Source organism: Aspergillus lucknowensis (assembly GCF_044049455.1).
Source record: "Aspergillus lucknowensis strain CBS 449.75 chromosome Unknown BJX67scaffold_19, whole genome shotgun sequence".
NCBI classification, from domain to species: domain Eukaryota; kingdom Fungi; phylum Ascomycota; class Eurotiomycetes; order Eurotiales; family Aspergillaceae; genus Aspergillus; species Aspergillus lucknowensis.
This window is the reverse complement of record NW_027263563.1, coordinates 339506-364456: the sequence shown is the minus strand read 5'-3', so window position 1 is coordinate 364456 and position 24951 is coordinate 339506. Positions and strand designations below refer to the sequence as shown.

Below are 24951 nucleotides of genomic sequence, written 5' to 3'. Positions count from 1 at the left end.
TATCAAACGCAAGTTTCAAAGCAGCAAACATTGTCCCAAAGCTACTCACGGGAGACGAACTTGCACACTTATTTGGGGATAAGGAATCTGCCTTCGATGACAAGCATAATGGTGAGTGTTCTCCTACGTGCACTCGAAGGAATCTAATATCATCATATGTGACAGGCCTCACCCTGCACTCGGCTCTGGAGCAGATGCTCGACCAGGGGATTATAGTTAAAGTCCCCGCGGCTGGGGAAATTGCAGCGCCGACCCGCTGGAAATGTGTGGTTTTGGACGACAGCAAACGTAACGATATTATCTGCTAGCCACCATGGCAGCCACCAACCAAGCCTCCTGAGGCAATCAGACTTGGGGTGAGTAACTCCTATGTTTCACACATTTGACATAATCTAATAAGTGTCGTAGGACCTCGATGACAAGGAGCTGACCTTCCTGACTGACAATCGCCCTGCGTGCCGGTTCCTATACTTCCGCTTTATAATCTCCTACCTTCACGCAAAACGCGAGAACGTCACCGTACAGAACAAGGTTGACAAAACTGAGTTTTGCCCGACACGTGGCAGGTACTTGAATAAGTCAACTCTCGTCGCTTTAGGGCGGTGTGTGTCAGGATGCAAATTGCCAGGGTCGTTGGTCGAAGGGCAGACATTCGAAGCCGAAGACAGCGCGGTGTCCGAAGACGCTGGGCTTTTGCTCAGCATGAAATTGCGAGACGCGTGGACAGACAGTGCGAAGAAGCTATCGAAACAGAAGGACATCGATGAAGAGGAAGAGTCTTGATTTTGGCCTTGTTCTTAACGTATGCAAATAGGACAGCGCAGGGACAGTGGAGCGTGACACCATAACCACAACATCTCGAGGAAGTTGAACCAGATGCGGCCAAAACCGCTCTAGGTATCGACTAAAAAACTGGTCGGTTGAGAGCTGAGGGACCGGGAAACGGGAATATAGTAGAAGGGAAGGTGTGGGAAATCGCCACTCCACTTAAAAGGGTCAACCCTTCCTCGTGAAGAGCTATTCTGGCTGATAGAAGCGCACGGGGGATGGTGCCGTGATTGATCTCCTGTACTGTATTTCAGAATTGTGCAACCCCCTAATCAAAGATCAAAGCGTCCGTTCCTTGTTTCCCGCCATGTCCTCCCCGTTTCTTGATCTTCAAGGAAATACAAACCCTCAGGAGCGAATCGTCAGGAATGGGTCATCTGCAGTAGTTTTTCTTCAGAATAATGTGGCTATCAAGACCCCGTTAAAATAATATTGGAGCTCAGACGTCGATGTCAATGCCAATGCCCAAAGTCTAAGACGCGAGCAAGATGTTTATCGCCGCTTACAAAATCCTAAAGATGATCGTTCTCATGGTGCCGTTCGCTGTCTTGAATTGTCAACAGACGCCACGCAACTCGCCTATATGGTCAATGGAGATCTCCGAGCCTACCTTGCCAAAACTCGACCCTCGCCTGGGCAACAACTTAGATGGTTCAAGCAGATGGCTCTCACCCTGAGTTATATCCATGACAGGCGTGTACTTGTTGCCGATATCGCGAGTCCAAATTTCCTTTTTGATTCCGATCTATCAGTCAAAATATGTGACTTTACGGAAGCATCTCTTCTTCCGTTGGATTCTGATATGGCAACCGTGGACGATAACGGATATACAACGCAGATTGACGTTGGCTTTCTGGCAGCAGTGATGTATGAAGTGATAACCGGTACCAAGTGCGAGATCGATCTGTTCAAGGACAAGGCACCCACCGATGGTCGAGCTTATTGGCCAGAAAGGAGGCATCTTCCGAGTACACAAGATATCTGGCTTGGCTGGATCACTGACGGCAGCTGGACGGGGGAAATTTCCAGTGCTGATGATCTTGTACACGCATTAGATTCGATTGATCCCAATGTTTTACCTCCAGACGCGGCCTCACTCACTTTTCGATGCCTGGCTGCCGCGAGAGATCGGCCTCATGCGACTATTGCTGGTGTCGTGGGCTTGCTAGCGCTCACTTTTGTCATCGGAAGGAAAGCAATCTTGGGACTAAGGTGATATCTCGCTGTTATTTTCGCGCATTAGCGGGAGTCGTTTTACTGGTCATCTATATACGTTCTGGCGTCGCCGTTCCTGGTATTTACGGCCATGTTATCTTCACTAGCGCCAAGGGCAGTAGGCTCACCACATGTGGCGAGGCAAGTTATATTGCTGGCATTGGTCCCCGGGTAGTGTTCAATCTCGTGGGGGAAATCGTCCTGGGCATCGGTACGATAATCGTGCAAAGGGGGCGGGTTTCGGGATCTACGAAACTTATAATGGAAATTCCTACTGCTCCTTGAGAAAAGGACACTTTGGTATGTAGCGAGAAACTACTAGATATAGGCTGCAGGACTTGGTTACCAGAGACTACTCCAGACTGCGATATCACTTCGGCCGTACTAGTCACACAGAACTGGAAAAGAAACATACAGAACGTAAGGCGACCACAACAAGAGCATGTCTTGTACGCTTCCCTCTCGATAACCACGCTCATATCCGCTATACCGAAGCCTCACCCGCAAGTTCAATCCCTAATCTCCCAACAACCGCCCGCCCCGGACTCCCCCCACGTATCCACTCATCGGGAGCAAAAAGCTGAAATATGCGGACCTTCTGCAGAACTGGTATCGCAGCCCTAATAGCGGGCTCAATCACAGCCCGCTCTCCCGCGTCGCCGGCGTCGTAGTTGCGAATGTTGAGGAGGAGCGCGCCCACCGTGCCCGTGGGGATCTTTTCACCGTTTGGCAGCGTGACGACGGGGAAGGTTTTTGCTGCTGTGCCGAGGGTTTGGTTGTTTATGGCTTGGAGGGTGGTCGTTGTGGATGTTGATCCCCTCGGGGTCGACATGGTGCTAGATGAGAGATAGAGGGCTTAAAGGGTATGAAAAGGTCTTTGGGATCTGATATTGAGTCTAGCCTTTTTACTGGGAGTTTATCAGTGGAATATAAATGACCCCTTGTTACAGCTGTGGCAAGCTGTGGCAACGTGAAAACATCCCTGGACCTAGCGAGTGTTGGTGTCCCAGGGCGCACGCTATATGAATTGACATCTGCTCCTGCTGCAATGGCGTGTAGGGCAGTTGTATGTTGCCCTGTTTTTGCAGCCCAGTAGAGAGCTGAATTCTTACTATTTTTAACATTGTGCTTGTAGAGAAAGAGGTTCAGAATATTATAGAGGTGGCAACATGCTCTTGCAAAGACGTTAATGTCTTTTTCGGCGTCTAGATATCCAGCGATGAGAAGAAGGATCTAATCAGGCAGCGCAAGCAGAGCCATCTTGCATGCATAGGGTGTTCTTGCATGGAAGGGTGTTCCAGCACGGAAGGGTGTTCCAGTCAGGGAGGAGCCATCCTAAATACCTCTCATGACGGCGGGTGCCTGGTGAGCAGGGGGGCCAGAATACGAGAGGAAACGACAATTGCCAGTGGAATGCACAATGACGAACTGCTCAGCAGCGATCGTGGTGCTCTCATGGTTGGTCTTCGGGAACCCGGCTATCGGCCACGGATACTCCTCGTTCGGCTGGCACGATAAAAAGACCGCCCGCTCTCCGTGCTTCGCAGCTTCACGATTTCAAGCCTCACAACAATTCCCACGCAACATGCCCCAACAGATCGTCGTCATCGGAGCCGGATTCTCCGGCGTCTGGAGCGCCCTCTCGGCGCAGAATCTCGTCAATCTCGCGAAGAAAGAAAACGAGGTCGAGATCCTGGTCATCTCGCCCAAGCCAGTCCTCGTCATGCGTCCGCGTCTCTACGAGGCAAATGCCTCCACACTGGTCCATCCTCTTGAGAGCCTGTTCAGAAATGCCGGTATCCGATTTGTTCAGGGGCTTGCCGGGTCAATCGACACGACGGCGCATACCGTCGAAGTCCGACCGACAAATGCTGGAGCAACCCCGACAACAATTCATTATGACCGCCTCATTCTCGCAGCTGGCAGTTCCGTCGTACGGCCAGATACCATCCCAGGCTTGAGGGAGCACGCCTTCGACATCGACTCTCTTGATGCCGCCGTCAAGCTCGAATCCCACCTCGAGAGTCTCGCCTCCCTCCCGGCCAGTCCAAGCCGGGACACCATCGTCGTCTGCGGCGCCGGCTTCACAGGCATCGAAATCGCTGCAGAGCTCCCAAAACGAATAACACATACCACTAATCCGCGCGTTATCCTTGTCTCAAACGCCGATGCAGTCGCTCCAGATTTCGGAGCGCGCGCCCGCCCCCTAATCAAGCAAGCATTAACCAAGCTGGGTGTGGAACTCAAGCTCGGATCCGCCGTCACGGCCGTCAACGAGGACAGCGTCACACTCTCCTCCGGCGAGCGCATCGACACCAAGACCGCCATCTGGACGGCCGGCGTGAAGGCCACCCCGTTGACGCAGCAGATCCCGGCGCTCAGGGACGCCTTGTCCCGGTTGCACGTTGACGAGTTTCTACGTGTATCCCCTCTATCACCGGAGACTTCTGCGGCTGCAGATGATATCTTCGCCACCGGCGACGCGGCGTACGCCCTCGCAGACGGCAGGGAGAACTACGCGCTCATGTCGTGCCAGCACGCGATCCCGCTCGGCCGCGTGGCCGGGTATAACGCTGCCGCGGAGCTTCTCGGAAAGCCACTAATCGCGTACTCGCAGCCTGCGTATAACTGCTGCATCGACATTGGCGGATGGGGTGCGGTGCTAGCTACGGGCTGGCAGAGGGATAGCGTGGCTCTGTCCGCGGGGACTGCGAAGCATGTGAAGAACTTTGTCAACCGGACCCTTATTTATCCCCCGACGGATGCGAAGGAGGCTCTTGCGAGGGCGAACCCGGCGGGACTGTGGGCTTTGGGGGAGTGGTTGAGTCAGTTCCTGGTTGGGTATTTTGGGAGGGCTCGCGGTTGTGTGGGTGTATAGTAGGAGCAGCCAGGAATGGAGACATTCGCGAGATTATTCGTGTGGATTATGACTTTCAGATAATGGATGATTTATAACAATATTGATTCTCCTGGAGTCGAGCCTCTCACATCATAACTACAGTGCCGTCTGTTATGCGCACTCGTGTCTTGAGAATGCCAGCGTTACACAAGGCAGCATGCTCTTATCATCAACCATATAGAGAAAGTAGATCTCGTCCCCGCCCCAAAGCCCCATCAACGAATTCCTTCCTCCGAACCTTCCAAACGTCAGTGTCCGGCCGGGTATCCGGGTATCCACTACGGGTCCCCCGCATACCCGCACTTTCGTCAGCCGCACCCAACCTCGGATTACGCCTCCGCCCTCCTCCCTCCCCAAACCCAAAACCTCACAAATTCCGCCCTGTTCATGAACACTCCATCAGCTCAGAAACCCAGGGCCAGCCGCTCGTCCCTCGCATGTCTCCCCTGCCGCGCGCGACATCTGAAATGCGACGCGGGGAAACCGAGCTGTGCTCGCTGCGTCGAGATTGGTCGCGTCTGCGAATATGCGCCGTCGCGGCGGGGCGGATTGGATCGTGCGGCGCTTGCGGAGCGGCGGAGGAGGCTTGCGGCTGCGGAGGCTGCGAGTAATTGTGTAGCTGGGGATATGCGCGAGCATGATGGAAGTTATCGACCTGGGGAGGTGAGGGCTGAATCTGGATCTGGGTCTGGACCGGCAATTACGTCTGCTGCGGCTGTTCAAGTTCACAATGGTAACCTTGAGTGCGATACGCTCGTCGAGGCATATTATACGAATTTTCACAAGCTTCATCCATTCATCCTCCCTCGGACGCACCTGAGCAGACTCTATCGCGAGCGGGGCAGAGAGCACACCCTCAGGCCCCTGATCGCGGTGATGCGTCTAATTGGGAACTGTTACCAGTCGCGCGAATGGTCCACCTCGCTAAAAGAGCATGCTGAGGTTACTTTGAGAGCCGCATCGTCAGATCCGGTCACTGTGCAAGCCCGTCTTCTAAATGCAATTGCTCTCTTCTGGCAGGGACACGACGCGGACGCTAGGGTTGAAATGGATGTTTCTATCGAGATTGCCATTGATCTAAGGATGTTTTCTCAGGATTTCCCAGCCGAGCACGGGGGCGATGATTCCGTGGTGAGAGAAAGCTGGCGACGGACGTGGTGGATGTTGTACATCGTGGAAATGTACATCGCGGGGACAACGGGGACTATAACATCGAAACTATGGGATGTCGAGAGTACCGCTGACCTGCCCTGTGAAGAGGCTGAGTATGAGTCTGGAGTACGTCCACCTTTATTCCACTGCTCTTCGATAGCTTACAACAACAGGAAATCCCCCAACCTAGATCCCTGCAGGAGTTCGACTGTCGGGAGTTCGCCTCTGAGGATATCACTTTCTCATCCTTTGCGTACCTTGTCGGCGCTACGCGATGCACCGTATCAGCTATATCCACGGCGCTAAATGGCAGGGGCAAGGAAAATCCAACGCATTTCATCCAGACCGTCGACTCCATCCTCGACGGCTGGCTGCGTCTTGTGCCGAGCCATAAAAAGACGATGAACAAGTCTGGAGAGATCGACGAGCTGATGTTTCAGGCGCACCTGCTCATTCATACGTAAGTTTGCTCTACATGCCGTGAACTGCACCAACCAATATTCAACTCTGGGCCATCTGTACAGATCAACCATTTGCCTGCACCGACCCCTCTCAGACCTCAAATTCAACACAGTAGAGGACGTCTCGAGCTGTGCGCGCGAGCCACCACCGGAGACACCAAAAACGGACCTCGTCAACGTCCACACAGTGCGCGTGCTTCAATCTGTCGAGGCCCAAATCAGTCTTCTTGTCCTGCCTACGCGCAAGTTCCACCACACCCCGTTTGTCACGTGCATGACCACAACGGGGACATTGGCCCTACTTTCAGCGTGCAGGTTCAGTCTAAAGGACACAGAGCTGGCAATCGCGCGAGACCAGATCCGGATGACGATTGGGTGTCTCAAGGAATTGGGGAAGGTGTGGCCGCGAGCTGCAAGGAATGTGCGGGAGATCCAGACGATTGCTCATCGTGTATTAGGGCTTGGGCGGGGACCTGGATCTAGGGAGACTGTATCAACGAGTAAAAGTGGGACACCTAGGTCTAGTGAAGTGCCTGGTCTTTCTGGTGGTAGTGAAGGGCAGGAGAGTCCTGGTAGCTTTGAGACTGAGCCATTGATCAGTGACGCGGATGTTCTGAGCTCCCTTGGTCTGAGCCTTGGTGATAGTTGCGCATGGTTTAATTTCAGTGATCCCGACTTGCCGCCGTGGGAGGGGATGGCCAGAATGGATATTTAGTCCAAGCCCCTGCCCAAGCCCTCATGCATGATGGGCGCAAATTCGTCACGCCGAGTTTCCATCTCACTCCAATCTGCATCTGGCGCTAATCCGCCTGGAGTTCGCAACTCCGCGAGGCCAATAGGCGCTTGCGAGCGGGAGTGGATTCGGGACGGGAATGCCTTTGGGCCTGAAGATGCCGAGAATATCTCGGACGCCTTAAAGCCGCCTGTGTCGGAGGAGCGAAGTATAAAGATGCTGGAGGAGAGGTGCAAGAGGAATCATCATCCAGCAGTTCATCTCAAAGGAAATCTCTCGATCAAAGGCAGTCTCTACCGCAGTCTCAAACAAAACCTCTAGAATAGCTACCTCACTTCTACAATCAACCCTTTCAGCAAAATGTACGCCCGTGCCATCTCGCTCCTTGCCATCCTTCCCCTCGCCACAGCAATCTGCCCAGGCTACAACTACGCCTTCTTCGAAGTCAACGGCTGGCACTCCACCACCACCGTCGACTGCACGCTAAAGGTAAGCGGCAACTGCGACAACGTCTGCGACTGCCAGTTCTGGGGCTGCGGGCTCAAGGGGTCCGTCAACCGCGTCCTTGTCAACGGCCTGTGGTACGACTGCCGCAATGACGCGAACAAGGGCAAATGCGGCCCCGAGGACGGGGTGTCCCCGCCTGCCCAGCTGGCGAACAGGGCGCCCGAGAGCTGCTGCCGGAACGACGGGGGGCGGAATTTGGAGGAGGGACGGATTGGGCCGAAGCGGGCGGCGGCTATTGAGGAGACCAATGCGATCTTGGACAGGCATATTGAGGAGTATGAGCAGGCTAGTGAGGAGGAGCGAGCTCCGTTGCAGCGTCGGCATGCGCTGGAAATTGAGGAGGCTATGAAGCGGGAGGCTGCGGCTGGTGCTTTGGATGTCTAGGGCTTGTTGTTCTCGGCTTAGACCTTGCACACTGGGTTGATATGATCAAGGGGATGCCATTCCGTCGCAGGACGGGACTATCTCGATATCCTGGCTTGTCTAACGAGAAGGGATGTGGACGAGATTTGCATTGTGTAACAGCATCGCATGGAGCACATTTAACATGATAGAACTGGATGCTTTGAAGCCCGAAAATGCCCGGATACATACTGCAAAAGCTGGTAGCTGAATTTAGGGCTATTGCAATACATACTCGGCAATTGTGTAGAGGTCTTTGATCAGATAAACAAAATATTATACCTCGAGAAACCGAGGGTGACGAATGCCAAAATAGGGCTCTATGCACCAGCCTTGACGAGGACAACAGGCTCACCACTTTCGATGGAATCTCCAGGCTTAACCAGGACTTTGACTACTTTAGCTCCGTCGAGTAGGGCGTCTGTAACCACGTTGATTTCCATCTTCATGGCTTCAAGAATAGAAACGATGGCCCCGGACTTCAAGACGTCGCCCTCGCTGACGAGGACCTTCCAGACATTGGCGTTTACAGGGGCTTCGATGGCCTCTATCGAGGGGTCTATTCGGGCAATTAGTATGACTTCCTGAAGAGATCCAGGGGACTAACCTTCACGCAGAGATCGAATCTCGTCTGTGCTCGTCCCACCCGCTTGCCTTTCCGCTAGCCACAGCTCAAGTTGCTCCTTCTCGCGCTCGACCATTTTCTGCTGTGCAATGGCTCTCTTCGCCTGCAGAGCAGCCGCCTCATCTGCCGTGCTCCTGAGCAATTCATTGTGAATAGCCATGTCGAAGACACCCTCTTCCATCTCAAACTCGTACTTCCCGGTCTTAAATTGCGCCAACTTACGGTCATATTCCTCCTCACTAATCTCATAGAAACTAATCGTATCCATAGCCTCAAACATCCATGGCCGCTCCTCACTAAACCCGGGCTTCGACCCGTAGATATCAAGGCCCGGGATCGTCAGCCCAGTCGGCATGTACCCTCCCGGAGAATCAACGGGGTAAATCGACACTGAACATCCACCCCAGGCCACAGTCCCCTCAGGCGTATAGGTGCGGCTCGGGTTCATTTTTGGACACCGGACGCGGTGGCGTGGGTCTGTGGACAGAGTCTGCGGGAGGGCCATGAAGAACCCCACGCCGATGATCACTTGCTCGAGGGAGAGGAACATCTGCTTCAGCTCGGCAAGCGTCATACCGTTGTTCTGCGCTACATAGGCTAGTGGATCCGGGAGGTAGCTTGCGCGGGAGCGCTGGTTGGCCATGTATCGCTCGATGCAGTCGTCGAGTTTCTTGTGGCGGAAGGTGAGGGGGAGTTTGAAGTGGCGGTTGGGGAACTTGACGGTACGCATGTCGCCGAGCGTATCTTCGATGGCAATCAGTTTGCTGAGTAGCTTGTCTCTGGGGAGGGCGAGGCCGTCGTAGGAGATGGCGAGGGTATTGCCGCAGCCGACCATGTTGAAGATCGCTCCGCCACCTGCTGCGTTCGATGAGATGAGTCCGGATGCGTTCTCGAGCGTTCTCGATAATGCCGTAGCCCGGCATTTGTGGTTCACATCTGCTCGACCGTCACCGTACTCGACTAGAACGTAGTCGTCTCCTCCCGCGCGATATGACACTTGTGGCCTGGTATCAGTGGCATCCAGAACCGTCAACACGTCCTGACTAGGCTGTGTGACCTCTGGACCAAGAGAATCACTCTCGAAAGCGAGGGCCTCATCCCACAAGCCGCTCTTCACTGACGCAGTGACCCCCTCGAGAAATCGCCCGTTCCTCCGCCGACATTCCAGCGCGCTATGAAGCGAAACCCGATGAAACTTAACCCTATCTCCGGCTCGTAATTGTCCAACCTTCCACATATCCCCCTTGATAACAGTCAAGCTGCAGATAAACCCCCCGAAATCGGGACAGTCCACGGGAAAGATAACCGGCTCGTCGCCCGTCCAATTCAGCCCACCCAGTGGATAGCCATACTCCATGACATTGCTGGGGTGAGCGCCCCCCTCTCCTCCATCTGCTCGTCCAAATTCAGGACGGGGCCCGATCAAGCGAATACCACCGCGGGCGGCGTTGTGGCTGATCTTCCAAGTTTCCGAGAAGAACATCTCGATATCCTTCGTAGAGAGGTAGCCTGTTTCATATGGGCCGGGCATGACTTGGATCGTCCAGTCGCTTGTATACTTCGGCCGCAGGCCCGGTGGTAAGGAGACGACTAGAGGCCTTTCCTCTGGCAAGTCGGAAGCATCGACGACACTCAACAAGTCACCCGCACGCAACGGTCGGCCCTGATAGCCTCCGACATTGACCATGGGGTTCGTCGATTTACTCCCGAACCACTTTGCCACGTTGAGCAGGCCACCGTAGACGGCGAGGTAAACGCGGCAGTGGGCGGGCATCTTCCCTATCTTCAGGCGCTGACCAGCGCGTACGTGCACACGGCTCCACTGCGGCATATTGGTGCCGTCCAGCTCGGCTGGGATGGGTGGTCCGCAGAGAGAGATAACTGCGTCTCCAAGGAATAAGAGCTCCGGTCCGGTCAGTGTAATCTCAAGACCTTCTGTCCCTACCGGGTTTCCAGCGAGCACGTTCGCTGCTTGGAATGCAATTGGATCCATTGGTCCCGCGTGCCCGAAGCCGTGGCCGACTGTTGGTCGTCCGGGGTAGTCTTGCACGAGGGTGTAGGAGCCCCCGGATACCACGTCGATAGCGGCGGAGGTATACGTGAAGTTGTCCAGAAACTTGGTGATCGTGTTGCCCCGTTTGAAGTCGCGATCTTGGACAATGGCGAGAAGGAAGCTGAGATTCACCGGCGGCCCGCATATACAGCTCTGCTGCAGGACGTCTTCTATGCCGGCTACCGCTGCCTCTCGGGTCGCGGCGTGGTACATGACCTTTGCCAGTAACGGATCATATTCGGGACTGATCATGATCCCTCCCCTGACCCAGGTATCTACCCTGGTTCCTGGGGGCGTGTGCCACGAAACCTGCTGGAGAAGACCGGGACTCGGCGCATAGTTTCTCGCTGGGTTCTCCGCATACACGCGCGCCTCAATAGCATGACCGGTCGGCTGAAGACACTTCGATTGCAGCCTCTCCATCTCCTCAGGACTCATCCCACCCCGTCCAGCAAGCTCCGCATCCGCCTGCCGCAGCATCAACTCCACCAAATCAACCCCAAAACACAGCTCCGTGATCCCATGCTCAACCTGCAACCTCGTATTCATCTCAAGAAAGAAGAAGTCCCCCGTCCGATCGTCAACAAGGTACTCCACCGTCCCCGCAGAGCCATACTCAATGCTCTCCGCGAGTCGAACCGCACACGCCGCAAGCCGTCTCCGTAACCCTGGATACCGCATCTCAACAAACGGACTCGGACACTCCTCGACCACTTTCTGATGCCGCCGCTGAATCGAGCACTCCCGCTCCCCAACACTAATCGCTTTCCCGCGCCCGTTCCCAAACACCTGCACCTCGATATGGTGACTATCCGGGTAATACCTCTCCACAAACACCCCAGCATCCTTGAACAGGGACTGCCCCCGCGATCGCACGGTGCGGAATCCCCCACGCACCTCGCCCTCATCGACACAGGTAACAAGACCCATCCCCCCTCCCCCGGCCGTCGCCTTAAGCATAACGGGGTACCCCAATGACCCCGCCGCAGCAACCGCCGCGTCCTCGCTGTCGACGAGCCCCGCACTCCCGGGGACAACGGGCACACCCGCGGCAACCGCCAACTCCCTGGCTGTGTGCTTCAGTCCAAACGACTCAATTGCCTGGGGGGAGGGACCGACAAAGACGAGGCCCGCGGCTGAGACGGCGCGCGCGAAGGCGCTGTTTTCGGACAGGAAGCCGTATCCCGGGATTATTGCCTGCGCGCCGTGGGTTGTTGCGATGCGGATGATTTGCTCGCTGTCAAGCGGAATCAGAATTTATAAATTCAAATCATATCAAACGGTGGGATAGGGAAAGCGGAACTTACCCATCTATATATGCAGCTCTCGCCTCACCCTGCAACTGCACAGCCTCATCGGCAAGACGGACATGTTCCGACTCTGCGTCGGGGACTGTGTAGATTGCTGCCGTGCGGATATCCAGCTTCCTAGGTCCCGATCAGCGTCCCCCCCGTACCACCTGGGCAGTTTCGGGGCTGAGAACATACTTTGCAGCCTTGATAAGTCGACAGGCAATCTCCCCTCTGTTCGCGACGAGGAGTGTCTTGAGGGCTTCCATCGTGCATTCCTCCACTCCGGTGGACGGATTGGATTCTATATTACGCTTGTAGTGAGTTGATGCAGCCCTCCGGCCGAGACAGGTAGATCGGGGGGAGGAAATATATGTTGAGAGCGGGGGAAGATACTCGTTCCCGACAGTATCTCCAGCTTACTCCAAGTAAAGAGGTCGCTTCGAGTGCTGCTCTGTGGCGGAGGCCTGAGATACGCGGCGGCTCCGAAAGTGTCGGCTCCGAATGGCACCCATCAATCAGGAGCTCGAGATATGCACGACGCGCTCCAAATCTGGCGCTGGGAACGCTATCTTTCTGTCGAAATAGGGTCTCCACAGAAGTTAATGATTGTTTCAGATTGTCAAGCGAAAAGACTCTCAACCCAACAAGGTAGGTGTCAATCTTTCGGCCTGTCTCCAGTGCTTAGGACCTCGAGTGAATATACAAACGTCAACCGAATAAAACGCTAAGTCTCTACTTTACTCTCGGAACTCGTCGCTGTCGTCTTCTCAGACGACGCGGTGACGGTGCCCGTATCCTCCAACTGCTCGCCCTGAACCAGGACAGTCGTCTCCCTCCTCTTGCTCCTCCTCCCCAAGACCCGATTCACAACAAGCCCTATCTCTCTGTACCCCTCAACAATCGGCAAGAAGAGAATAACGCCCGCTGCAAAGAACGCCCAGATAAACAGGAACGCCACCCACCCCGTGAAGAACGCCGTGCTGAACACGTAGCTGGACGCGTACATCGGGATCGGCCAGAGGATGACAAGGGAGATGGTCAGGAAGAGGCCGAGGAAGAGGGAGCGATTGCGTGCCTTGTGCAGGGACCTGTCGTTTTCTTCCTCTGCTTGTTTTTCTCGTTCGGCGCGCGCGGCGGCGGAGGCGGCGTCCTCGGGGTGCGTTGCGGAAACTGTGACGTGTTCGTCGTCGCCGCGGTGGATTTGGTCCTTGAGGATTTGCCAGTTGAAGTTGTCTGGTTTGAGATAGGTTATTAGTGGGGTTAGGATGAGGGGTGAGCACAGGGCTGTGATGTTTCCTGCTACGAGGGGGAGGTTGGCGTTCAGCGTGGTGATGGTTACCACGCCGTGATGGGTGTATGTGGTGCAGAACCAGGCGATGAGGCCGAATATCGAGCACAGGGGAGGGACGATGAATGCTGCTGCGGCTGACTGCTTCCTCCACATGATGGTGCATGCCATTGGGACGATTGCGCTGTCGACGAAGATGCCGATTGCTGTGATCAGGAATCCGACGCTGAAGCCGCCGTGGTTGAAGGCCACCGCGATTGACGAGCAGAAGATGGCGAATCCAACAGTGATAAAATGGGAGAAGTACAGGAGCTCCCTCCCCGTGGCCTTTGGCTTGATATAAGCCTGGTACACGTTGTACGTTACCAGTGCGGTCGTGGCCACGGTTTCTGACGACATGGCGCTGGTGACAGCCATGAAAATCATGAGCAAGACAGCCACAACCCCTCCATTCCCCATCATTGCCAAAGCGGCATATGGCATGGCGAGGCCAGACGCAACCTCGTAGTCGTTCATCCGGTTCGGGAATGTTGGCCACTCGGGCAGATGCTCAAGAGCAGCAGCGGCGAGGCCAAACGTGCTCGCAAGGACGAATGGGATGGTGAACCATGACAGACCACCAAGAATATACCCTGTTGAAGTCGTGCGTGGGTCAGCAGCGATGGCTTTCTGGAACAGTTGGCTGTCGACGCAAGCTGCAAAGCCCGCGCCGATGAAAACGAGTCCGACGTAACCCCCTTCTTGCGACCTCATCGTCAGATATTGCCCACCGGCATTTCCATCGACCGGATGCAGCGCAGCGGCGTCTCTTAGAAGCTCCCAAACCTTTGTTGGCGAGCCTGCAATGTCAGAGGTAGTATAGAACACGAACAGGGCTATCAGCATGATGATGTAGATAATGACTGTGTGAATCTATCCCAAATTAGCACGGCTGCTGCAGAATACTCCGGACGGCTTACCCAGTCGGTGATGAAGGTCGCCTTGATTCCTCCCATCAGCGTGTATATAACGACCCCAATAGGCAGAAGGTAGCATATCGCGTCTCGGTTGACCCCAGTCATAGAGGCAAACACTGCAGATCCTCCGACGAGGAGGTTTACCGTGGTGATGATTTGGTATACACCCGAGTATGTCGTGTAGAGCAAGTGAACCGCACTGCCATAGCGAACCTTGACGACTTGCAGATAGGTCTGCGCGTTGGGAGCCTTCCGCTTGAGCTCGACTGCCGCGACGGAGAACAGCAGAATCTGCACGCTGGCTCCCGCAGCGTACCAGAAGGGCCCGGAGACCCCATAGAGATAGCCATAGGTAGTGCTGGTGAGAAGGGTGGTGGCGATAGTCCAGGACGAGACGACTGCAGACGCCGTCAGCCCTGCCTTGATGGTATGCTTTGCTGTCATGAACATCTCCGAGTCCTGGATCTCGTTCATGTACCTGCTGAGCAGCCAGGAGGTCAGGGACATGCCGATGGCGAAGACAGCACCGACGCCAACGGCAATGCCGTAGCCTACCCCCTGAGACAATGGAGGTGGGGTTTGGAAGACATTTCCCTCCGCACTATGGGACATTATGGCGGGTTTTCGCGTGAGTTGTCTCGCATGATGCGGCAAAAAGGAGACGGCGAGGAGTCATATACTATCTCCAGCTCCCGAACCCCGAGCCCCAGCTATCTCACAGCGTCATCAAGTCAGATGGGCGATAAGGCTTGGATGCCCATGGGAGTGGATCCAAATCCTGATACCGGGGAAGGTTCCACCAGAGATTACTCCAACTCTGCTGATAGTATCTCGGTTCCGAGATAGCTGCCATCTCCAACCTTGGTCTGTATCAGAGCGGGGAAGGGCGAGGCGAAATAACGCGCCTTTGGAGTATTTGAAACAGTCCCGAGTGAGAATCTCCGTATTCACCTACTCTATTTCGCTACATTCGAAGCTTGAGTTTAGCAATTCTGACCGTGTAAAATGGCGCCAACCATGAGAAAAGCACTGATTAACGTTGACATGGGCGAGGCCTACGGCAATTATGTCTGCGGACCTGACAGAGAGCTCCTCCCGATGATCGATCATGCCAACATTGCATGTGGCTTCCAGTACGCACTCCATCCGTGAGGCCCAACTGAAACTAACACCAGCAGCGCCGGCGATCCCCTCATCATGGCAGAGACAGTCGCACTCTGCAAAGCCCAGGGCGTCAAAATCGGGGCCCACCCCGGCCTCCCCGATGTGCAAGGCTTCGGTCGCCGCGAGATGAAGCTGACTGCGGAAGAGCATACTGCGAATGTTGTATATCAAATCGGCGCGCTAAAGGCGTTCCTCGACCGGGAGGGTGTCGAGATGCATCACGTAAAGCCGCATGGCATTCTGTACGGAATGATGGTGCGGGATATTGAGGTCTCACGAGCTGTGTGGGCAGCTGTGCCAAGGGGCATGAGGGTCTTTGGACTGGCCGGCACACACATGGAGACAACGGCGAAGGAGGCTGGATTGGAATTCTGGGCAGAATACTTTGGCGATGTCAATTATCGAGAGGACGGGACGCTGATTGTCGACCGTAAGAAGAAGCCGTGGAAGATGGACGCCGTTAAGGAGCATGTCAGGAAGCAGCTCTACGAGAGTAGGGTTGTTACGGTCACGGGCAAGGAGGTCGAGTTGCCTGTGAAGGACTTCCCCATCTCCATTTGCTGCCACTCGGACTCGCCGGGGTGCATTGAGATTGTGAAGGCCACCAGGGAGGTAGCAGATCAGTTTAATCGGGAGAGAAGGGTGTAATTCAAGGTTACAGGTCTAGTGGCGGTTTAACTCTGCCAACGACGAGCACTACTGTTACTAGAAAGCTTGTATAGGGCCAGTGAGAACAATACTGAGCATTGAGAGCTTAATTAAATCTAGTCGTTCCTTCTATGTCATTGTTCCTTCTATGCAGATCTACACATGTCTACAAACGGGCAGGCACGACCCTCGTCGCCTCGACAACTTCGGCAGCAGCGCGCTCTCCACTCTCAATGGCGCCTTCCATATAACCCCTCCACTTGACAGCCGTCTCAGTGCCAGCAAAGTGCACGTTCCCAACCGGCTCTCGGATCAAAGGCCCGCCGACGGTATCCAGGACGCCCGGAGTCATCGCGATACAGGGGCAGCCCCATCCAGAGTAAGGGTCATTCACCCACTCGTACGTAACCATATTCACAAAGTCGCGACGGGCCTCGACTTCCGCCCCGAAGAGCTCCCCGATCTGCTGCACGAGCACCTTCTCACGCTGACCGGTCAGCAAAGCCGCCCAAGCCCGGCCAGGATCCCCAGACATGAAGCAGGTCAAGACATACTTCTTATCGGGGTGGCTGCTAGTGTCGCGGATGACTGATGCCGGGCCTGTGAATGACTGAATCAAGCCACAGTATCCCTTCTCGGCCCAGAACGGGGTGCGGAATATCATCATCGCTTTGGTGTAGTATCCGTAGGTCGATGATTCGGCCCACAACTGCTTAGCGGGCGGCAACTTAGGGTTGAAAGTGATTGTATTGAGCACAGGGCTGGGAACAGTCGAGATAACCTTTCGAGCGCGTATTGACGTTTGTCCGGTCGTTATTATCTCAACACTGGAAGAGCCGTCCTGTGTGATAGTACAGACAGCGCTCGATAGGCGAATAGTCCCCTCGGGAAGGGCATCTGCCATGCCAGTCGCAATCATCTGCGTACCCTGACGAATTCGTAGATGCTGTCCGCCACCCTCGCGGTCCGACCGCATCTGCAGTAAGCCACCTCCGGATTTGCAGTACGCGAGGAAATACAGCGCGGAGATATCGCGAGGATCCTGGCCCAACATAGCTCGCGTCCAGACAGTCGCCGTCGCCAAACTCTCAGGACCTGCACCCCGAGATCGCAAGTATGCCTCAAATGTCATAGAATCCCACTCCATGTTATGAGGTCGCTCGGGGTCTAGTGTGTGGCAGTCCGCCTCAACCATGTCGCGGATCCTGACGACATCTCGAGCAGTAACAGTGTCGAACTATGCGAATGTTAGCCAGGTCCAGTAACCAGCCCGTAATTGGGACTACCTTTGGGAGGTCACCGTATTGGAAAGTCGAGCATTTCCCGTTGGCACCCTGCAGGACACATAGTCCAGTTGTATTCTGCTCTAGGACTTCTGCTCCAAAGCGCTTTGCCAGTGCATACACCTTGCTCTGGTTCACATCGTTCATCCAGGCCGCTCCGACGTCGACTATGGCAGACTCGTCCCCAGGAATATGCTGGGACCATGTCTTTCCTCCTACGCGGTCTCTAGCTTCCAAGACCGCACACGAGAAGCCGGCTTTTAGAACCTCCGTCGCCGCACTGAGGCCTGCCAGTCCCGCCCCGATAATAACCACGTCTACGTCGTCTCGCGCGGGCGGCGCCGCCAATGGTAACGGCACAGATTTGGGTACGGGGCGAGAAACGACCGCGTCAACCTCGAACAGCCATCCTGAGGCTGCAAGCTGGGCCACTGGCACCAGAGTTATTGCAGGGCGATGGCCAGCCAGGAAGCGTTGGATGTGCCTCGTGTGTACGCGATGCGCAGGGTTATAGTTGACGATGTAGACGGTAAGTTTTAAGATGTCTTTCACGGACGCCCCGGCAACGATGAGGATCTTGCGAAGGTTCAACAGTGCTAAATGGATTTGCGATTCGTAGTCCGCTGGTACAACACCGCCGCTGGTACTTCCTGGCTGTCCGGCGACGTGAATGACCTGGGCATTTGCCGGTGCAACGGTCGCAGGTGCATAGTAGGCCACTGTGGTCGTCGCAAGGTCAACAGTCTCAATGCGTGTCATGATGCGGAATCTGTAGATAAATAAAGACTGCAAGATGCGACTACAAGGACTACTTAATAGCCCACCAGTATGGATCTAAAACCCAAGTAATTAGCGCCATCGTCGCTGTGGACCACAGCACCGCCGACAGCGCGACCATCTCCAACAAGCGCGCCTGTCGGCTCCGAACATGAGATCAACGTTCACGTCGATGACCGCTTGGTAAAACGGGCCGTGTTTGAAGATCCTACTTGGTTGCCGAAATAGGGTTTCCTAACATTGGGCAATGCACTGAAGGCTCTGTGGGCTACCGATTCGATGTCACGACATGCCAACAAGTATTCTAACGCCAGTCCAGAAGAGGTACAATTCAAGATGACGACCGATATTCGACCGATACCTCCCCGCTGGAAGCAGACCTTCGACGCATTCGGTGCGCTCTCTCCCCCTGGTGGTCATCGTGAAGTTCAAGCACAGTGAGCAGACATGCAGGTATGCTAACTGCATCTTCGTACACAGTGTCGTCGACGATGTCTTCGTCCAGCGCCTGACTCAAGCTGCGCAGGGGGTCAAACTGGGCTCTGGCCATGAGCTGGCATCGACACATGGTCCCTTGATAAGCACTGCAACTGCTGAAAGGGTGTCCGACCTTGAACAATGCTGTGACCCAAGCTGCAAAGGTGGTTCTTGGATGCAATCGTCGTCCAGGCCTCGGTATGGTGCCAACTCTTCCTCACCAACTGCGCTCTCGAAATATCGACCCAGGGTAGGGCATTGTTTCTTCAAACTAACCATCCGCACCCACGTCAGCGACAGCATGGGGATCTCTCGCGAGGGGGTCTTCGGTCCGGTCGCGAGGCTCTACCGATTACACGATGAAGACCAAGTTATCGCCGCAGCGAATAACTGCGACGCCGGGCTGGCCTCCTGCATCTTTACGCAAGATCTCAACCGCCAATTCGTCTATCTGAACAGATTGAAAGCGGCATAGCTGCCATCAACTGCGGATCCATCTCCGACCCACCGGTTCTGTATGTTCCCCAACGCCTCAGTGCCCCAACTCTTCCGAGATACTGACGACTGCAGGTTCGGGGCATCAAACAGTCTAGACTCGGTCGAGAGGGGAGGAGCATAAATCGGAGGGCTCTCTGCGGCAGAGGACCATAATCAATCCGATAGCAGGCAGGCGTGAGGGGATGATATCTAACCTTGAAATCTCCACAGACTAGTCTCCAATATCAGAGCGATTAGCAAATCATTGTCGCTTCCGGCGAGATAATCCCCACCTTCTCGGAGCCGGTAACGAGCCGTTTAAACCCCTGTGCCCCCAGAGCGCTCTGGGAGCCGCAGCCACTTCCGTCGAGATGGACTCATCACCATATCAATCTCCAAACAGACGTCGGAAGCGACAGCAACGGAAGGCATGCGACCTCTGTCGCCGGCGCAAGGTCCGTTGCGACATCGACGAGCAGCCCGCTGGCTCGTGCTCTGTCTGCGAGAAGTCGGGGCTCGTGTGTCGGTACGCTTACGGCCTGGGATCAATCGAGATGTGGTTCACCAACTGACTCGGCCTAGTTCAACCACGCAATGGGCCAAACCGAATCGCCCGTCAACTCATGCTCGTCGATCTGGGCGTCGCAGCTCTACAGAAGGCCTTGAGAAGGGCAGGGGAACCCAGCCAACGACGGGAACAGCAACCACCTCGCCCTCGTCGACTGCCTCCCTGCCATCGCAGCCCTCGGCAGGTCGAGAGGATTTCGCACGCAGCGGACTGTCACGCTTCTTCCGGCACGGAATCAATGCAGGCGCTTGGGTCGTCTTTGACTCCCTGAACTACATGCGTATTGCCTACGTAGGCACCGCGGTGTCAAATCTTGTCCACCTCGTGCAGCTCCATCGCGCATCGCGCCAGTCTCCACCGCCGCTAGCCAACCTAGCGGGCATAGCGAATAACCCCGTCCTCGAAGACATCAGCATCCACAGCGACGACGCCACGAGTAAAGTGGTGCACTACCCGTACCCGCCCATCCGACCGAAGAACGGATGGAAACCAGGGCCGGAGGTATGGAGTGGCATAACGACGACGGACCTGGCCTCGGACGTCTCGTCGTTCCCGGCTCAGGAGGTGCGGGATGCCCTCGTCGCTGCGTACTTCGAGCATGTGCACCCGTTTCATCCTGTCATCTCGATGCCCGAGTTCATGGCTAGCTACAGGTCCTCGGATAGACCGCCGCCATTGCTGCTCTTCCAGGCCGTGTTGATGGCCGGGGCACATGCCTGCTCGCACCCCTTGGTGGCTAGCGCACGGCATGCGGTTAAGACGACGCTATTTCGCCGTGCGAGTATGCTCTTCCACATGCGGCATGAAACGGATCGCGCGTTCCTTATGCAAGCCGCTGTCCTCTTTACGAGACATGTCGGCGATGGAGATACAGTGACAGGCGGGCCGTGGTACTGGAGTGGCATCGCGGTCCGCATTGGCTGTGGTCTGGGAATGCACCGACAAAGCCCTACACTACCCCCGAAGGAGACATCGCAGTACCGACGATGCTGGTGGTCCGCGTTCATCTGCGAGGTCTTCTCGTCCCTTGAGAACGGCCGGCCGTGCGCAGTCCGCGCAGAGAATATCGACCAGCTCACCCTCTCCGCCGAAGACATGACAGACACCCCGGGCCAACAACCTCCATCCAACGCCGGCGGCCTCCGACCAGACTTCATCATCCGCATGGTCGAGCTGGCCTACATCGGCCTGGACATTCTCACGCTCAACGAACCCACCCAGAACCGGATAATCGACCTCCACAGCATCAACACCCGCCTCTGCCAATGGAGTCTCAACTCCGCGATCCCATCATCAGCACGCGACGACAACGACAACAACAGCGACACCGAAGACTCCTGGACCTGCCAGCTGCACATGCACTACAACCTTCTCCTCCTACACCTGCACCGGAACTTCCCCAACGAACCCTCCAGCCAATCCGTCTGCTCAACAGCCGCGCAATCCATCATCCGCGCCCTCGAGACCCTCGTCTCCCACAACGCCCTGGCTCAATGCCACTTCACCTCCGTGAGCGCCGTCACAGCCGCCGGGATCCAACTCGCCAACGAGATCCGCGCCGCGATCGCAGCGCAGGCCTTCCTCGTCGCGATCCACGCGCTCGAGCGCCTGGGGCGCCTCCTGCATCCTGCGCGATTACTGGCCGGGTACTGGCCGAATGCGGAGGCCGTGCACAGCGTCTTCCACGAGATTTATCAGGAATATAAGTCGTATGTCGCGCAGGGCCTACAGGGTGAGGCCGTTATTGTCCCCGAGATACAACCGGACTGGTATCGGTTGCTGGCTGGGGCGCAGCCGCCGCAGCCGGCGCCTGGGGGGAGAGAGTGGTTGAGTATTGACGTTAATTGGACGGAACTTCTCTAGCCTCTGAAGCTTTGCGCAGAGCCGAAGTCGGAGCCACCATGACGGGCAAGGCTAGCGAGGTGCGGAAGATCGAAGCACTGCGGAATGACAAGAATCGACCTCGGCCGTCCACCGGGTATCGGTATGTCGGGGATTATCCACCAACGAATCGAAGGAACAAGATTTCAGGAAACAGTTTATACACTCCGCGGGAGGCAACGAAGTCTGGGTGTCGAGAAGGATCACTGATCACGCGCTCCATACCCATATAATGGCTGTTTCTTCGCATTCATCGCGCACCCAAGGAGTGGGTCCTGGAGAACTCTGCGGGTTCGAATGCTATAGGGTTTGGAGGTAGTTTGGAGGTAGTTTGGAGGAAAGATGGAGGAAAGATGGAGGAAAGATGGAGGAAAGATGGAGGAAAGATGGAGGAAAGATGGAGGTAAGATGGAGGTAAGATTGAGGTAAGATTGAGGTAAGATGGAGGTAAGATGGAGGTAAAATGGAGGTAAAATGTAGGTAAGATGTTGGGAAGATGTAGGAAAGATGGGGGATGATTGAGCATGAGAGGCAAGATCTGCGTCGCGCCCGGGCGATCGATCCAATCGATTCTCTCTCTCGTGTCTTGGACTGGCTCTTCTCCTCGAGACTGCACCTTCAGCCCAGCCGCTGATTTGTTCTGCGCCGCCCTGTTTGCGGTCGCGAAGAGAGCTACAGTGATCGGCGTCCACGGGTCCAGGTGGCATCATCTCCAAACCTCAACGGTTTGGCACTCTGGCCATGACCAATCCTGTCGAGGTCCCGGCGACGGGGACGAGAAGAAGAGGGCAAAAAAGGTGCTACCTGTGTGCTCCCTGCACTATGAGAATCATGTTTCTCCCGCCGTCCTCTTCACAGCAGCCTCGTGAGGATGTCGAAATCCATAAATCCAGCTCACTCTTCAGCCCTCTAACGATGTCGTCAGACTCTCCTAGCCTTCCCTGGGTGTCGTCGCTATGGACCAACGCAAATGCCCATTCCTATGGAGATGCGCATTTCCTACCAGCTCCTTCCAGTAATTGAAGTTCCATATCCAGGGTGGTTCACCGGGAGCCTCTCGCGATTAGTGGTGCGGCGTTGCGACAAGTAACTTTGAATTAATTATTATTGACTTGCCCAACCCTTGCATCGTGCGCGTCTGTCCGTCATGGCTAGCGCAGCGGGCGATTGGGGGAGCGGCCAAGACGAGGACTCCGACCCTCATCGACGACTTTCCAAGCAATGGCGTGGAGCATGGCCGCGAGGCAAGTGATCTCCGGACGGTGCCTGCAGATCCATGGCGAGCCTCTCTGTCCTCACCCCAGGACCCTATGGCGGGTCTTCTTGCTTGCAGGGTGATTCGCCAGTCTTCACGCCAATCTGCTGAACATGGACTCCTCAAGGTGGCTCCCAGGCTCTGGCTTTCAGCTGGCCAGTAACGCTCTACCAAACAAATAGTTTTTTCCAGCTTGCAGACTGTTCAAGAAATGGCTCTGTTCCTCGGGCAATGTAAGGCGAGCTTCTCCATCATTAATTTCCACCTAGTTCATAAGTCCCCATTCTCCTGGTTCCGCCCTCTGTCCGATCCTTAACCTCCCCATCAAGCTTTCCACACATTATCTCCAGGGTTCTATCGAGGCAGCTCAGCGATCATGTCACCAGAGTCATCCCACTTTCCCTGGAGGCTATGGGCCCATGAAAATGAAGACACACGTCAAGCTTCGCATTTTCCGGCAAACCCTTCAGCTCCTTTGCCTCAATATCCTATCAATATGCAAGACAGCTTCCAACCTAACGGTAACCCACCGTTCCATCATGTTGCTCAGCCGACTCCACCCTGGTTGCATCCAGGATACGCGATGCCCCAACCCCATCCACAAGCGAATTTGTCGAACATTAACCCGCAAGACAACGCATACTTATACGGTCCCCGGGATGAACTCAATACCGCCGACTCACTCCAGTACGAAAACGGGGGTCTGGTCGCAGCTGCGTATTCATCCCAGCACTCCCCCGACACATATGTTGCCGGTCATGAGCCACAAACTCCAGTGTCAGTACCAGTGCCACACAGCTACACTCAAAACGGGAATGCTTCTCGTAGGGTATCCAGACCAAGGTGGGCATCATTCCTCTCCTAACCCGTACCAATATGCTGAATTCTGCCTGTGGTAGTGGACCCGACCGCACCCCCGACCGCATATGCCCGTGGGCCGGTTGCAACTATACCGGGACATTCTCCCGGGAGGCAGAGTTGAGGCGACACATCGATACACAACATAGGTTCCCGAAGTCCTTCAAGTGTCAGGCACACGGTTGCGAGAAAGCGTTTAACCGCAAAGATAACCTGGCCGAGCATTTGCGTCGGGTGCACTCTGGTGTTGGTAATCGGGGTTTGAAGGCGCGAGACGGAGTCAACTGACTGTTTGGCAACAGCGGTCACAGGCTTAAAGCGGTGTTCTTCGGAGTTATCATTGTTTTTTAGGATGTCTATGTTCAAGCTGGAGCGTCGTCAAATAATATACTTGCACAATCGAAGGGTTGCCACGCTGTTGGCGCAATGATGGCACGAGGTTCCCGTACCACAGAACAGCTGCGAAAGCGAATAAGCAGTGAGATAAACTTGCCTATTGACGATCATCTTCTTTTGAAGCCGCCACTTCCCCCACACCCAGCTGTCCCCAGATGGACCATTCGGCAAAGACAAAGCTTATGGATGACAGCCCGAGGGCCAGATCTGATACCAGCCCCAAAGAGGTTAGATTCTGCTCAAAGAGGGGACCAGCCCTGACCCCTGGCCTTCCCACCAGTCTCCGCTCGGAGAATGGGGTTTCGCGCGATTCTTCGAATGCCGACCGGTTTTTGATCCACCCGGCGGATGATTAATTGCAGGTGAACTCTTCCACCTGCCAAACCATGAAAGGCGGGTGGGGCCGTGTTCTATGGGGCAGTGTGAGTGGCTTATTTTTAAAGTTGAACGCTAATGTGCAAAGGACTCAACACACTGTTGAGTCCTTTGCACATTAGCGTTCAAAATCAATATAGCATAGTGTCAACTTGGATGATAAGTTCCTCTCCCCGTTGCCAGATTGTCCGACCGATGCCGACGTTAATTGGACGGAGATTCTTTAGCCTCTGTCAGTGGATTTATCGAAACTTTGGGCAGAGCCGAACCATCCATTACAGTACGGGCAAGGCTGGTCGCGAGACTCCAGAGTGGCACGAATTGGCTGCCCACCGGGTACAGAATGTCAAGGATTATTCCAGGAGTAAGCCACGAATCTAA

At 55.2% G+C, this 24951-nt stretch overlaps 12 protein-coding genes across 12 annotated transcripts; 8 read left to right on the top strand and 4 right to left on the bottom strand.

The window, feature by feature from the left end:
• Nucleotides 1-1135: 1135 nt before the first annotated feature.
• Nucleotides 1136-2044, top strand: BJX67DRAFT_387957 (kinase-like domain-containing protein; the record flags this gene model as incomplete). The annotated part of the gene is made up of 2 exons (XM_071034312.1): nt 1136-1200; nt 1267-2044. 2 exons carry the CDS (start codon nt 1136-1138, stop codon nt 2042-2044), a joined length of 843 nt encoding a protein of 280 aa, XP_070886387.1.
• A 483-nt stretch (nt 2045-2527) lies between these two features.
• Nucleotides 2528-2875, bottom strand: BJX67DRAFT_381112 (uncharacterized protein; the record flags this gene model as incomplete). Its single annotated transcript, XM_071032962.1, has 1 exon — nt 2528-2875. The coding sequence occupies one exon, from the start codon at nt 2873-2875 to the stop codon at nt 2528-2530; it is 348 nt and encodes a 115-aa protein (XP_070886386.1).
• A 729-nt stretch (nt 2876-3604) lies between these two features.
• BJX67DRAFT_353038 (NAD(P)/FAD-dependent oxidoreductase) lies at nt 3605-5113 on the top strand. Its single transcript, XM_071029083.1, has one exon. It carries the CDS (start codon nt 3629-3631, stop codon nt 4919-4921), a length of 1293 nt encoding a protein of 430 aa, XP_070886385.1. The 5' UTR covers nt 3605-3628; the 3' UTR covers nt 4922-5113.
• A 372-nt stretch (nt 5114-5485) lies between these two features.
• BJX67DRAFT_353037 (putative C6 transcription factor) lies at nt 5486-7616 on the top strand. Its single transcript, XM_071029082.1, has 3 exons — nt 5486-6220; nt 6268-6554; nt 6619-7616. Exons 1-3 carry the CDS (start codon nt 5570-5572, stop codon nt 7268-7270), a joined length of 1590 nt encoding a protein of 529 aa, XP_070886384.1. The 5' UTR covers nt 5486-5569; the 3' UTR covers nt 7271-7616.
• A 32-nt stretch (nt 7617-7648) lies between these two features.
• On the top strand, nt 7649-8179 carry BJX67DRAFT_381110 (uncharacterized protein; the record flags this gene model as incomplete). The annotated part of the gene is made up of 1 exon (XM_071032961.1): nt 7649-8179. One exon carries the CDS (start codon nt 7649-7651, stop codon nt 8177-8179), a length of 531 nt encoding a protein of 176 aa, XP_070886383.1.
• Nucleotides 8180-8517: 338 nt separating this feature from the next.
• Nucleotides 8518-12433, bottom strand: BJX67DRAFT_381109 (allophanate hydrolase subunit 2-domain-containing protein; the record flags this gene model as incomplete). The annotated part of the gene is made up of 4 exons (XM_071032960.1): nt 8518-8756; nt 8805-12112; nt 12183-12302; nt 12363-12433. 4 exons carry the CDS (start codon nt 12431-12433, stop codon nt 8518-8520), a joined length of 3738 nt encoding a protein of 1245 aa, XP_070886382.1.
• Nucleotides 12434-12891: 458 nt separating this feature from the next.
• Nucleotides 12892-15023, bottom strand: BJX67DRAFT_372023 (sodium:solute symporter family protein; the record flags this gene model as incomplete). Its single annotated transcript, XM_071031184.1, has 2 exons — nt 12892-14367; nt 14415-15023. The coding sequence occupies 2 exons, from the start codon at nt 15021-15023 to the stop codon at nt 12892-12894; spliced, it is 2085 nt and encodes a 694-aa protein (XP_070886381.1).
• Nucleotides 15024-15416: 393 nt separating this feature from the next.
• On the top strand, nt 15417-16223 carry BJX67DRAFT_387953 (uncharacterized protein; the record flags this gene model as incomplete). The annotated part of the gene is made up of 2 exons (XM_071034311.1): nt 15417-15544; nt 15590-16223. 2 exons carry the CDS (start codon nt 15417-15419, stop codon nt 16221-16223), a joined length of 762 nt encoding a protein of 253 aa, XP_070886380.1.
• A 133-nt stretch (nt 16224-16356) lies between these two features.
• On the bottom strand, nt 16357-18265 carry BJX67DRAFT_387951 (putative flavin-containing amine oxidase; the record flags this gene model as incomplete). The annotated part of the gene is made up of 2 exons (XM_071034310.1): nt 16357-17460; nt 17510-18265. The coding sequence occupies 2 exons, from the start codon at nt 18263-18265 to the stop codon at nt 16390-16392; spliced, it is 1827 nt and encodes a 608-aa protein (XP_070886379.1). The 3' UTR covers nt 16357-16389.
• A 354-nt stretch (nt 18266-18619) lies between these two features.
• BJX67DRAFT_381105 (aldehyde dehydrogenase domain-containing protein) lies at nt 18620-19235 on the top strand (the record flags this gene model as incomplete). Its single annotated transcript, XM_071032959.1, has 2 exons — nt 18620-18720; nt 18764-19235. The coding sequence occupies 2 exons, from the start codon at nt 18620-18622 to the stop codon at nt 19233-19235; spliced, it is 573 nt and encodes a 190-aa protein (XP_070886378.1).
• A 373-nt stretch (nt 19236-19608) lies between these two features.
• On the top strand, nt 19609-22170 carry BJX67DRAFT_387948 (transcription factor domain-containing protein; the record flags this gene model as incomplete). The annotated part of the gene is made up of 2 exons (XM_071034309.1): nt 19609-19763; nt 19820-22170. 2 exons carry the CDS (start codon nt 19609-19611, stop codon nt 21666-21668), a joined length of 2004 nt encoding a protein of 667 aa, XP_070886377.1. The 3' UTR covers nt 21669-22170.
• A 930-nt stretch (nt 22171-23100) lies between these two features.
• Nucleotides 23101-24621, top strand: BJX67DRAFT_353033 (uncharacterized protein). Its single transcript, XM_071029081.1, has 2 exons — nt 23101-23784; nt 23841-24621. Exons 1-2 carry the CDS (start codon nt 23318-23320, stop codon nt 24085-24087), a joined length of 714 nt encoding a protein of 237 aa, XP_070886376.1. The 5' UTR covers nt 23101-23317; the 3' UTR covers nt 24088-24621.
• Nucleotides 24622-24951: the final 330 nt, after the last annotated feature.